General features: G+C 36.3%; 1 protein-coding gene across 1 annotated transcript; it reads right to left on the reverse strand.

Annotated features, from left to right (window-relative positions):
- Nucleotides 1–306: 306 nt before the first annotated feature.
- On the reverse strand, nt 307–14,165 carry LOC108474796 (ankyrin repeat-containing protein At5g02620-like). The gene is made up of 6 exons (XM_017776817.2): nt 13,574–14,165; nt 13,117–13,260; nt 12,664–13,041; nt 12,506–12,594; nt 11,374–11,994; nt 307–543 (listed from the first exon to the last, which is right to left on the reverse strand). Exons 1-6 carry the CDS (start codon nt 14,163–14,165, stop codon nt 307–309), a joined length of 2,061 nt encoding a protein of 686 aa, XP_017632306.2.

Consider the following 14,165-nt stretch of genomic DNA (forward strand, 5'->3'; position numbering starts at 1 on the left):
GAGTGTGATACACCAAAGTCGGTTGTCGAGCTTCAAAGATTTTGACACCCCGCCAGTGCCCCGACTCGACCGCTTCTATTTTCACCCCTACCTTGTCCACACGCCTCGGTGGTTGGGGTCTACCCTCACGGGTTGAGCAATCCTCTGCTCAAAGAACTTGAACTCGATCGACTTTCGAGGCGATCCGCACTCTATGCTCCATAGATCCACATCGGAAACAAGCACCGAGCGCTTCCTACACTAGCCCAAATGTACCTTACCACAGTTTCCACAGATTGATGGTCTGACCACATTCATCAGCACTGCTCAAACTGGTTTCTCCACTCTTGCTCTATTAATAATCCTATTTGCACCATCCGAGGGTCCTGAATCCCTCCAGAAATGGTTCCGATCCTTCCCTCGATTTTGCTTTTCAGCACGCTTAGCCTCCTCAGCGATCCTTGCCTTCTCCACCAAGACCGCGAAGTCTCGCTCCTTCTGCGGAGCGATCAACACCCTGAGGTCATCTCTAAGACCATCCTCGAAGCGCACACTTTGCTCATACTATGAGCAACTATGCCCACGGCATACCGGGTACTCGGTAACTGTTTTACCTTCTTACACTAGATTTAGGAATTCCTTCCTGCGGGCGTCCACATAACTTGCTCCAACATACTTCCCTTTAAAGGCCATCTTAAACAGTTCCCAAGTTACCCTATCAGCTAGGGTTCCTTCTCTCACAGTGAGCCACTACTGGTAAGTCTCGTCCCAGAAAGCAGCCGATATAGCCCCTTCACCTTCTGCTCCACAGAGTAATCCAAGTCATCCATAATTCGTTCTGTGGCCTCCAACCAATATTCTGCCACATTCGAGGCGATACCAGACACACCCCTAAAGATCTCCGCTCCGTTGGCCCGGAGTCGTTCAGAAATCGATCATAGAATTTCGTTGCCCGAACTTGTCTCAGCAACCCTTTCCAGAACACGAAGCATTGCCTGTGACAGAGCGTCATCCCCGGCACCACGATCATGAGACTCCACTTCTGTTGCCGATGGTACCGGTGCATCTGCCGCTGGTATATGTCTCGAAGATGAAGATACCGCTCGAGCCCTTCCTCGGCCACGTCCACGGCCTCTTCTACGAGTAGCTCTTGTACTCATATCGTATTATCTGTTTACGAATTTTATGTATTAACTTAGTATTCCAGTGATTATTACAGATGTTTTATGAATCAGACAATAATTCAAAGTTTGTTTTCGCAGAATCGAAGTCTAGCTACAGTTTCAATCTCTTATCAGATTTTCCTATGGTTTCAGTATCATCCTATCTAGAGTGTCTTAGTAGGGTTTCAGTACAGACAGATAATTCAGGAAAATATTCAGAAAAGTTTAGAATACTTACAGACTTGAGCCGGGGATTCGGAATGCCACCTTCTAAAGATCTAAGTTTTGAAAATCGAGTTTTTCGCATTCTTTATAAAATTTTCACTTTCGAAAATCTTTGTTTTTATAAACCTATTCCACAGCCGAGTTGTTGCAACCTAGACTCTGATACCACTAAATGTAGCACCCCAAACCCGGCCCAGACGTTAAGGTAGAATCCGACGTGCCACTTTGAAGTCAAAAACCCGTGTTCCCTTTTTAGTGTTTTAAAAGCCGACTTTTGTTAAACTAACCAAGTGAATGGAAGCTGGGCATTAGGTAGGTATCCATAATAGAAGAGGTGAGTCCATCGGATTGCTTAAGTACCAAACTCTCTTCGGATCCAATCCTAGACATGCAAACCGCCATTGCCATACCTTAACGTCATGTATATTTCTAGGAAACCGATTTGATTAAGTCCTTTTAAGGAAAAGCGATTAATTTTGGAAAATATCTTCATTGCGGAAGCTTTGCTTGTTTTCGTGTTATTTTGAAATCAATTACTGTTTTTGAAAATGCGCCCTAAAGCTATCCAATTTCAACAGTTAAATATAAATATTACCTATCTTAATAAAACATATAAAAATCATCAAAAATAAATAAGCGGCCTTATTACATTTAAAAACCCAAAACTTCAAACGTAAATAAAAGGATGTCCAGTTCACTAGAAGAAAATCAAAACTTTCAGAACGGGTGGCCACTCCGAATTCCCTCACAGCTCCAAGCCCACTATGGTTGGGGATTACCTGCGTGGATGAAAATAAAAGGGGTGAGTTTGGGGAAACTCAGTGTGTAAATTAACCCAACCATAGCCTATATCAGCTCAAACCATAGAAATAGAATAAGTTGGCCTTAGCCCAGAACAGAATTCAGAATAAAGCCCATAGGCCCATAATAGAACAGAACAGATATTACATGTTTATGCAGAAACCTAACCGAGATTCATCCATAACACCCCCGTACCAGCCTTACACCATGTGGGGAGACTATTCGACCCACCCAACCGCTACACACCACAGAAATCGTTGTGAGGCTGCCAGATATTGTAACGAAGTCACCAGGTACAGATATTGTGGCAGAGCCACCAGAACAGATATATGTGGCAGAGCCACCAGATCAGATAATTGTGGCATAGCCACCAGGACAGATATATGTGGCAGAGCCACCAGATCAGATAATTGTGGCATAGCCACCAGGACGCTTCCTCTATAGTATAACCCAAGTCCCCATGTAACGCCCCAATTTTCGGGAATCCTGTGAATGTTGGCATAGGTTTAATTATGTTAGTGGGCCTCTAGAAAGCCCAAACTTAAGATAGAACCCGACAATTTTAGTTAATTTTTGTTCCATAACAAAAAGGGGATGAAATTATGAAATAGGACCTATGTGAAAATGTTTGAAAATGCTATAGGCTAAATTGAAGTGACCAAATAAATAGGAGTGCAAAATAGGAGGATTTGCATGACAAACCTCCCATTTTACATGAAGTGGCCAGCCATCATGTTGTTGTAGACAAAATGTACACTTGATATCCATAATTTATGGTACAAATTGATACAAATTGATAATAGGTTAGGTAAATGTTTCATGATAATAGGTTAGGTAAATGTTCCATGATAATAGGTTAGGTAAATGTTCCATGACAATGGGTTAGGTAAATGTTTCATGATAATGGGTTAGGTAAATGTTTCATGATAAGAATTTCATGTCTTTTGTATTAAAGAATTAAATGGATGAAATATGAAGTTTTATTAAAAGAAAAGGGTGAAAAGAACAAAGTTTTGTCCATCTTTGTTCATCATAGCTGAAAGTTAGAGAAGAGAAAGGAGAGGAGAAAGCTCTTGAGTATTCGGTCATTAGGAGGAGAAAAATTGAAGGTAAGTTCTTGGTACCTTGCTTCTATTTTGAGGTTCATGAGTTCTTCTTGATTCTACCTTAACTCTTGAAGTATATTTTGATTTTCGGTTGTGTTGTGAGCATTTGGTCATGAATTAAAATGAAGGAAATGGTTATTGTTTCATGTTCTTTTGATGAAAAATGAAAGATATGTGAAGTTGAGCCAAACAAATGAGCATGCATGTGCCTTAGATGCTAAAGGGAAAAATCGGCTAACATGTTGTGCTTTGAAATGATGAAATAGAGATTATGCTTAAGTAAAAATCATAGATATGTGATGATTGATTGGTGATATACATGTTTAAATAACATGCATGCAAGATAGGTGTATGAAAGAGTGATTTGGTAATAAATCTGCTTGGGATAGCAGCAGTAACGTGACTTTGGAAAATCACCATAAATTGTGGGAGATGAATTAGAAGCTGAATAAATTATGTAATTAAAGCTTAATGAGTCTAGTTTCAAATGGAATAAACGAGAACATATTTTGAATTCTGTACAATGAGAAATTTGATTCGTAATGAAGGGTGGTCAGATTAGTCAAACAGTGAAACATGAGAAACTTTGAGAAAAATCTGGTATTGATTGGCTAAACCAAAAATTCTGAAAATTTTATGGATAGAAGATATATGAGTCTATTTTCAGGGAAAATTAACGGCACTTGATTTGGAGTTTCATAGTTCCAGTTATAAATAATTTAGTGACTGTTGCTCAGGAAGACAGGTTGCAGTGAAATTATGATTATGTGGTAAACATTGACAAAAATTTGTTAATGAGTTGCTTATTGATTTCTTATAAGCTTACTATGATCTGTAGGTGTGGTTGGCCGAATATTGTAAGGGGTTAATACATAGTTTGTATTTGAATAGTTAGATTAACGTGTTAGTAATCCAATTGTAGGCGGTTCGTGTGGATCTCGTCAAGATATCGTCACAAACAAGTGTGTAACTAACACCTCTTTCTTAGTCTAGATCAAAAAGTCGAAATGCCGAAAACCGTATTTTCTAGATTTATGAAAGTGTGCGAATGCTCGTGAGGTAAATCGATTAATGTTTTTGGTAAGCTGCAATGTTTGGACTGCAAAGTGCATGATTTCTGTGCCCTCGATATTTTTGGGCTTAATGGGCCAAAATTAGAATGATGGGCCAACGGGCCCAATTCGGTAAGAACCCTCGGTACGTAATTCTGTTAGTACGTGAAAGGTAGGAATATGCATGAAAAACCCTAAAATAGATAAATTACTGAAATACCTTTAAAAGTGGAAAATTTACAGTTTTACCCCTAGTAGATAAATTACCGAAATACCCCTAAGGTTAAATTGACCTAAATGCATGTTTGACTGATGTTATTTACTGCATGCCATGTTGTTATTATCTGATGCATGGGATTGGGATATTGACGGAGGAAGTACTGAAAGTGGCTTGTCCACGCATCTTGGAGGCTTTGCCTCAATTTATCATAATCGAAAGCAAAGGCAAGAATCGTGGAGTGTTAATGGGTGGGTTGAGCTATTCCCACATGGAGTGTATGGCTGGTACGGGTGGAGTGTAGTGGTTAGTGGGTTGAGTAGTCTCCCCAAATGGGCTTGCATATGTTTCTCGATGTTGCATGTATTTTGAAATGGGCCTATGGGCCATCATTATCTGAATAAGGGGCTAAGGCCCGCTTTATTGTAATCTGAAAAGGGCTCGCCCAGACCACTATTACCCAAATGGGCTTGCATATGTTTACTGATGTTGTATGTATTTTGAAATGGGCCTATGGGCCATATCATTATCTGAATAAGGGCTAAGGCCCGGTTTATTGTAATCTGAAAAGGGCTCGCCCAAGACCACATACCCAAATGGGCTTGCATATGTTTACCGATGTTGCATGTATTTTGAAATGGGCCTATGGGCATACCGTTATCTGAATAAGGGGCTAAGGCCCGCTTTATTGTAATCAAAAGGGCTCGCCCAAGACCATCATTACTCGAATGGGCTTAGGCCCAATGGGCTTGAGTGACTTAGGCTTTGAATGGGTTTTCCTTACACACCGAGTTTCCTCAAACTCACCCTTTTATTTTCATCCACGCAGAAATCCCCAACCATAGTGGACTTGAGTCGTGAGGGAATTTGAGTGGCCACCCGCTCGAAAGTTTGATTTTCTTCCGTGAACTGGACATCCTTTTAATTACGTTTGAGGTTTTAGGCTTTTAAATGTAATAAGGCCGCTTATTTATTTTTGATGGTTTTAATATGTATTACTAAGATAGGTAATACTTATTTTAACTGTTGATATTGGATAGCTTTAGGGCGTTTTCAAAAACAACAGTTGATTTCAAAATAACACGACAACAAGCAAAGCTTCCGCAATGAAAGTATTTTCCAAAATTAATCACTTTTCCTAAAAATGACTTAATCAAATCGGTTTCCTAGAAATATCCATGACGTTAAGGTGTGGCAATAGCGGTATGCATATCTAGGATTGGATCCGAAGGGAGCTTGGTACTTAAGCAGTCCGATGGACTCACCACCTCTTTTCCGGTTTCCTACCTGGTGTACAGCTTCCTTTCACTTTAACCCTTAATGAATTAATCTTTTGAACATCAAGTACGATTTTCTGGACTTAGAATGGAAATTTTTTTTTTTTACGTTTTGATGTGGCATGCCGGATCCGGCCATAACTTCTGGGCCGGGTTTGGGGTGCTACACCCCATGCAACAGATATATAATCATGGCATACATCATACAGAATCAGATCGTCATGCTTTTCAGTCAAAAGTAACTCTAGGGGTATAATGGTAATTTTGTATACATAGGGGTATTCAAGAAATTTAACTATTCTTAAGGTTTTCATACATAACATAGCTATTTACGTACGATCAAAAACACTTACCGCGTTTTCTTACCAATTTGGGCCCGTTAGCCCATTATCCCGTTTTTGGCCCATTAAGCCCAAAAATATCGAAATGCACAGAATCACGCACTCTGCAGTCTTATCACTTTAATTTACCATATACATCAAATTATTAATCTCATGAGCTTTCACACACTCGCAAGATCTCAAAATGCCGGCTTTTGGGCATTTCGGCTTTTCGGCTTGTGCTGATCTAGTCTATAAGAGGGTGTTAGTTACACACCTATTTGTGATGATATGCTGACGAGATCCACACACGAACCGCTTACAATTGGATTACTAACACGTTAATCTAACTATTCAAATACAAACTACGTATTAACCCCTTACAATATTTGGCCAACCACACCTACAGATCATAGTAAGCTTATAAGAAATCAATAAGCAACTCATTAACAAATTTTTGTCAATGTTTACCACATAATCATAATTTCACTACAAGCTGTCTTCCTGAGTAACAGTCACTAAATTATTTATAACTGGAGCTACAAAACTCCAAATCAAGTGCCGTTAATTTTTCCTGAAAATAGACTCATATATCTTCTATCCATAAAATTTTCAGAATTTTTGGTTTAGCCAATCAATACCAGATTGTTCTCAAAGTTTTCCCATGTTTTACTATTTGACTAATCTGACCACTTTTCATTACGAATCAAATTTCTCATTGTACAGACTCATTAAGCTTTAATTAAATAATTTATTCAGCTTCTAATTCATCTCCTACAATTTATGGTGATTTTCTAAAGTCACGTTACTACTGCTATCCCAAGCAGATTTATTACCAAATCACTCTTTCACACATACCTTGCATGCATGTTATTTAAACATGTTTATCACCAATCAATCATCACATATCTATGATTTTACCTAAGTATAATCTCCATTTCATCATTTTAAAGCACAACATGTTAGCCGATTTTTCCCTTTAGCATCTAAGGCACATGCATGCTCATTTGTTTGGCTCAACTTCACCTATCTTCTATTTTTCATCAAAAGAACATGAAACAACAACCATTTCCTTCATTTTAATTCATGACTAAATGCTCACAACACAACTAAAAACCAAAATATGCTTCAAGAGTTAAGGTAGAATCAATAAGAACTCATGAACATCAAGATAGAAGCAAACTACCATGAACTTACCTTCAATTTTCTTCCCCAAGTGACCGAACATTCAAGAGCTTTCTCCTCTCCTTTCTCTTCTCTAACTTTTGGCTATGATGAACAAAGATGGACAAAACTTTGTTCTTTTCACCCCTTTTTCTTTTAATAGAATTTCATATTTCATCCATTTAATTCTTTAATACAAAAGACATGAAATGCCCTTCATGGAACATTTACCTAAACCATTATCATGGAACATTTACCTAACCCATTATCATGGAATATTTACCTAATCCATTATCATGGAACATTTACCTAACTCATTATCAATTTGTACCATGAATTATGGATATCAAGTGCTCATATTGTCTACAACAACATGATAGCTGGCCACTTCATGTAAAATGGGAGGTTTGTCATGCAAATCCTCCTATTTTGCACTCCTATTTATTTGGCCACTTCAATTTAGCCTATAGCATTTTCAAACATTTTCACATAGGTCCTATTTCATAATTTCACCCCCTTTTTCTTATGGAACAAAAATTAACTAAAATTGCCGGGTTCTATCTTAAGCTTGGGCCTTCTAGAGGCCCACTAACATAATTAAACCTATGCCAACATTCACAGAATTCTCGAAAATTGGGGCGTTACAGACTTCCTCGTCAATCTCATCAGTAATACAAGTTTACATTTAATTTATAGTCTCTTTAAGTACTGCAGTAGTCGGATCTTATTTGACAATGACTCTAATTTCCTCTGGAGATCATTCTTAAGTTTAACTCGATTAATATGAATTTCTTAGAATCAACTCATTAAATTAGATCCCATAGTTTTTATTTTTTCCATAACAGTACCATAGGAAAGGTCCCATGACCTCTCGACCTCACCTTGGCAGCTTTCCTCCATAACTCAAGAGGCCTCCATTCTGAAATTCCTTGTAGAATTGGATAGTCTAGCTCGAGAAATAAAATCTTCAGTACAAATGATTAATGTGTAGTGATCCAAACCGGGGTATACCAGGTGCTGGACTAAGTAGAGTGGAAAAAGAGACCACCAGTTCAAGTTCGCCACACATTGGTCTAGTCTCCCACAAACGTTGGTTGCCATCGTTAAGCCTCTTTCCCATGTGAACTAAGGACTATTGCAAACTCTACCACCCTGTTAGAAGTAGTGCAACTTATCATTGAATTTTGAGTACAAGAGGGAAACTAATGCTCCGTTTGTTACATTTTCCTGTGTTTGTTTCATAGAAAATAGTTTGGTCAACGGAAAATAATTTACAAGTTAAGGATAAGTCAATATTAAAATATTAATATTGAATATTTTCAATACTACAAGCTAAGGGTCCATTTTAATAATAAATATTTATTACAATTATAAATATATTAATAATAAATATTTTGTAGTATAAATGTTAAAATATGTTATAAGTCTATGTACACTTCATGATTTGTAATTTAGTCTTTGTACTTTTATTTTCAAGAATTTAATACCTTTACTTTTCAAATTTAAAAATCAAATCTAACTGTTGACATTGTTTTTTATCAATTTTGTTGATGTCACATTTTAAATAAAAATACTAACTTACTAGTCATGTAATTAAAAATAACGTTGTAATGAATCATTTTTAACATAATATTTTTAATATATGCAAAAATAATATAAAATATAAAATTATAGATAAAAATAAATTCAATTAAAAATGAAAAAAAGAAAATCTCAAATGTATGTTTGTTTGATTGAAAACAACTTTTATGAAATATTTTTAAGAAATCTACCTAACAACAGAATATATTTTACATAGATTCATCCAAACACCAGAAAAATAAATTATTTTCTAGAAATTATTTTTAGGAAGTCATTTTTAATAAAACAAACAGTGCCTCAATACAATTTGGTGCTGCAAATCTTGGACAAAATCAGTTCCCTTCTCATGGTTGTCTAACACAGCCAATTCCAGATTATCGCCAAGCTCTTGGTTTTTTGAAACAGAGAATTCATTATTTTATGATAATGCCAATTCATGGTGTTGTAGGCTAATTTTAACCCATTTATATCAAAACCCAATTTAACCTTACCTAACCCACCAAAATTAAACCCAAAACCCAAAATCTTAACTACCCAAAGCCCAATTTACATCAAAACCCCAATGGCCCAAACCCTAAGCCCAAATCAAAATAAAAAACCCTAGCCCACAACCTAAACTTTCCTCAACTAAATCCTAGCCTTTGCTACCACCAACTCCACTAGCCACAATTGCTCTACTACCTACTCCACTAGCCACACTTGCTCCACCACCACTTGTACCTACAAATGAAGACATAAACAATAAAAAAATATTTTGTAAATGGCTATATAAGCCTTCTCATATTTTGTATTTAAAGAGGAAGAAGTTTTGGGGGAGAAAGTTATTGTAAAGGATTTTTGAGAGTAATCAAGGAGAAGAGTTATTGTAAAGGCTAGTTTTAGAGTAGTTTTTTTGGAGATTAATCAAAGATCAAAGCAAAAGAGGTTTCTTCGTCTATTCTCGTTTTAAGTTCTTTGTTTGCTTATCATTTTTTTTTCAATCTTATTTTGTTTCTTTTATCCGAAAGTAAAAATAAAAGGAGGAAGCTTATCCATTTTTACCGAAAAAGTTTTTTTGAGGTCCCATTGCCGTGTACTGGTGTGGCACCGATGATGGCGGCATGAGGTCCGTGATCGGACGGTGGCCGGCCTTGTGGCCGGAAATCACCCACTCTCTCCTCTCTCTTTTTTGTTATTATTATATTTCTTAATATTATATTATATATATTCTTTTAATATATTAGGAATATTCTAAATTCTATATTACGTATATATATATATTATACTATTTTATGTATATATCTTTAATACTATATTATTTATATATATATATATATATATTTACATGTTATCTTATGTATATATTTTAATTATATTATGTACATATTTTTAATATTATCACGTATTTATTTTTTATATATGTACATATTTATGTAATATTATTAATAGTATTATTTTTAAACATCATTGTTATTTCTAATATATATGTTATGTACACCTTTTATTTCTATTTTATTTTTATTTGTCAATATTAATTATTATTATTCTAATATTTTGATATTTTAATATTTTATATTATTCACATCACTATTCGCATTTTTTACAATAATATTCTTAGATTTTTTTACTATCATTTTAGAAACTTTTTACATTTTAATTTTAAGAATAAGGCAATGTACCGATTTTAACATTAAGTCATTGATTTCATCGCTATGTTGAGTGAAGTTAGTCGGCTCGTGTTAAAAACGGGATATTCTTCTAAAAAATCAAAAACTTACAACTTCTCATTTCCTTCAATCGGATCACACTTAAATGTCAAATTGAATTCGTATTTTTGAAAATCAAGACAACACGTGTTTAATAAGATACTAATTTTGGGCGTCGCGAGGGTGCTAATACCTTCCTCGCTCGTAACCGACTCTCGAACCCAATGTTACTCTGACTTTTGACGTAGACCTAAATTCGGCCTTCATTTTTGTGGAAGAATAAGTTTTCTTTTCTAAAAAAGGATGATTTATTAGGTGTTCGGTCACACCTAGAAAAAAAATCGGTGGCGACTCCCTTTTTTAATAAAATCGAAAGTCAATTTTTAAATTTTTAAATAATCGCCTCAATTAGCGACCGAAAGAGAAATTTTTTACGTCGTTACACATGATCAACATAGTCAGGTTTTCAATCAGTAGCTAACTTGTTATCATGTCTATAAATATGACCAACATCCCCTTCTTTCTTATGATAATGCCATAAACCTAGGATGTGATCATGAGCCTGTCCTGTCCCAGTGTTCTCAAGCTATGGTTATGGCCTAACACCAGTTGCTGGTTCTGCTTTTATTCTAGATTGTGGCTTTGTGCATGGATCATATCATGATTAGCCATTGAATAAATTAATCAGTGTTAATTCACAATGCATTCAACAAGCCTTATTTGTCGGCATTTATTTACAAAACAAAATCACGTTTCTTTCATTCATATACATAGTTCTAACATTAAATTCATTTAAAATAAACAAGAAGTTGAAGCCCAAAGAATGAACGCCCAATGGAAAGAACAGCTTTAGCAAGTCCAGGAGAATCAGACAATGCTGCATAAGTGCCTGAAACAAAAGCTATCACCATTGCAGTAATCCCATAACTCGTTAACAACGAAGTAATATACGTATAAAATGCATGGGCGTCGAGTTTTTCCACAAACGATTTGCAGTAATGGAGGAACATCGATGTGGACGAGAAGCAAAAGGCCAACGCATTAGCTATCACAAACACTCTAAAAGCCAATTTTCTGCTTAAAATCGCCATTCCTTCCTCGGGGCCGTCGCTTTTGTACCCACCAGGCATGGTGAAACCCGCGGCGAATGAGATGGTGGCGATTAGTGTTGTCACCAGTAAGTTTATGCTGGCGATGGTATGGAGTTGATCGGAGCTTGGTTTCTTCATCGCTGCAGGTTCGGGTCTTTTGTTGGGAATAAGTTGTGGTTGGGCTTCAATGGCGACAGGGAACCATGTTGTTTGTGGTTGTTCTTGATTTGTTGTCGTCGACTCAGTAGATCTTGTTTTTCTTCCGTCCTTGTTGATTGCATGTTCTAAGCTTTCTAGACCTCCATTGCTTGCAACACTCATTGTAATCCAAGTCTGTAAGTAGCTCAATTTGAGATAAATATCCAATTATTTGAGCTTTAGATTTGATTATGCTTGTTTACCTAATAAAAAATTTCCAAGGATTAAAAACTCCTCAAATTAAATAAGTAGAAATATTTTTCAATTTTATTGTTGTTTTAACAAATTAAGTAATTTAATATTATCAATTTTAAAACAAATAATTGTACATCATTTTGGTTGATATAATAATAAATTAAATCATTGATGTTTATATATTATGTTAATTTGATTTTGATTCTGAATAAATTATATAAAAATATATTTAAATATAGATAGACTTTGTAAATACTGTAAGATTAAATTTATTATTATATTAATTAAAATTATATAAAATTGATGAATTATTAATTGGTTTTAGATTAAATTATTCTATTTTTTTTAAAATGAAATGACCCGTTTGATTATATCAAAATTGAGAGGGACCTGAGGATATTTTTACCCATTAAATATAAAGCAAAATTACACTCAGGGATCAATTCCATACCTTTTCAAAGTAACCATACTCCTTCAACAAAATAATGTCGATGACAGTGAAACCCTCTATGTTTCTAGCTGACTTGTCCACCCTACAATCTTTTATCAGCAACTAAAAGATTTGCTGGTTCTTTCCATGTATTGTGGCAAGATGTAACGCGGTGTTACCTTCATTGTCCTTCTGGTTTATAAGCCCATAATGCGAAAGCTTAGTGGCAAGAATAAACTTTACACAATCGAGTTTCCCTCTTTCAACCGCAAGGTGAAAAGCTGTTTGGCCTTTATTATCTTGTAAATCCCAGATTTCCGGAAAATTATATGCCAGCTCTTTTAGTATGGTGACTTCGCCTTCTCTTGCAGCAATGTGAATTACGGTCATTCCTTGTTTATCTCTTTTACGAGCGGTTGAAGAATCGATGTGGTCTAAAAACACCTTGAAAATGTCGACGGCACCGAAGTGGGCTGTGTAGTGTATTGGTGTCCATCCGAATTTATCAGTTTCGGAGAGTGCCGACCGACGTGTTTTCGTCAATTTTACGACAAAATCTAGGCAGAGAAGAAAGACGTGAAAGTGTGAATACGAGTACATTTTTTTAAAATGTGATTTGTGATGAACTTTACCTCTATAAGTTTGGTTTTGGGAGGCAGCCTGAATGAGGGCGGAAGGTCCAAAGGAAGAGAACTTGAAAGAGTGCTTGAATGACATATTGGTAAGGTAATTCATTGGACTCTGAAGCTTCACCATGTACGAAGATATTCTCAGAACTGAAAGGGTAATAAGATAACAACACTAAGTTGTACAAAATTGACAAACCCGAAATCTTAATACTTAACAGGCATGGGATAATACTGCTTAACACTATCATGTTGACTAGCTTTCAAAATGATTAATGAGCAGAACATTAGAACTGGATTGGACCAGCCAGTCAGACAGGTTAGATCAAGAAATGATCGATATATCAGTTGGACAAAGAGATTGAACTGCACTCCGAGAAAACTGGTTGGACTAGAAATAGATGATCTGATTGGTTTGATTACAGGTTACGTTTGTAAAACTTTCGGAAACTCTAGGAATTACCTTCGTCCTGCGATCGAATAACAGCTGCATGTAAAACATTCATGCTATTTCTCCCTGCAAAAGAGAAAACTCGAGCAACTTGTAAGATAATTTCAGCGATATCAACATGTTTTTTATCCACAGCAATGAAGAGAGGGGATTCTCCAGCCTCATTTGTCAAATCAGGTAACTCAGGGTCTCCTCTAATCAACAATTCCGCAATCGGAAGATGCCCATTTCTTGCAGCATCATGAAGTGCAGTATCGTTCACCCTGTTCACTATCCTTGTAGCCCTTTGGCCGGCTTCGATTTCCCCACTGTTTGCACAGTTTACTAGTATTTGAGCTGTTTCGAAACTCCCCGACCTCGCTGCAACGTGCAATGGAGTGTCGCCTTTGGAGTTCTTTTGATTCACCAGCGACACCAATGTCGGAAACTTAGTAATCATCTCTTCGGCCATACGATTCTGATTATATTTGGCAGCAAGGTGAAGAACGTTGTCTTTCTCGGTTGTCACCTGCAAAAAGGCTGAATCTGAATCCGATTCCGATGTGAATTCATGTAAGGCATCCTCGTCACCTGTTATTAAAGCTCCATGCAGTTTGGGATCCAT

This window comes from Gossypium arboreum, chromosome 8 (genome assembly GCF_025698485.1).
Source record: "Gossypium arboreum isolate Shixiya-1 chromosome 8, ASM2569848v2, whole genome shotgun sequence".
Taxonomy (NCBI): domain Eukaryota; kingdom Viridiplantae; phylum Streptophyta; class Magnoliopsida; order Malvales; family Malvaceae; genus Gossypium; species Gossypium arboreum.

What these genes read in the sequence shown, in the direction of transcription:
- LOC108474796 (XM_017776817.2), bottom strand. Translation starts at nt 14,165, where the DNA reads ATGGATCCCAAACTGCATGGAGCTTTAATAACAGGTGACGAGGATGCC. An exon ending in AAACCAGAAGGACAATGAAG is followed by an intron (nt 12,595 to 12,663) that starts GTAACACCGCGT and finishes TGCTGATAAAAG; the next exon opens with ATTGTAGGGTGGACAAGTCA. An exon ending in AGTATGGTTACTTTGAAAAG is followed by an intron (nt 11,995 to 12,505) that starts GTATGGAATTGA and finishes AGCTACTTACAG; the next exon opens with ACTTGGATTACAATGAGTGT.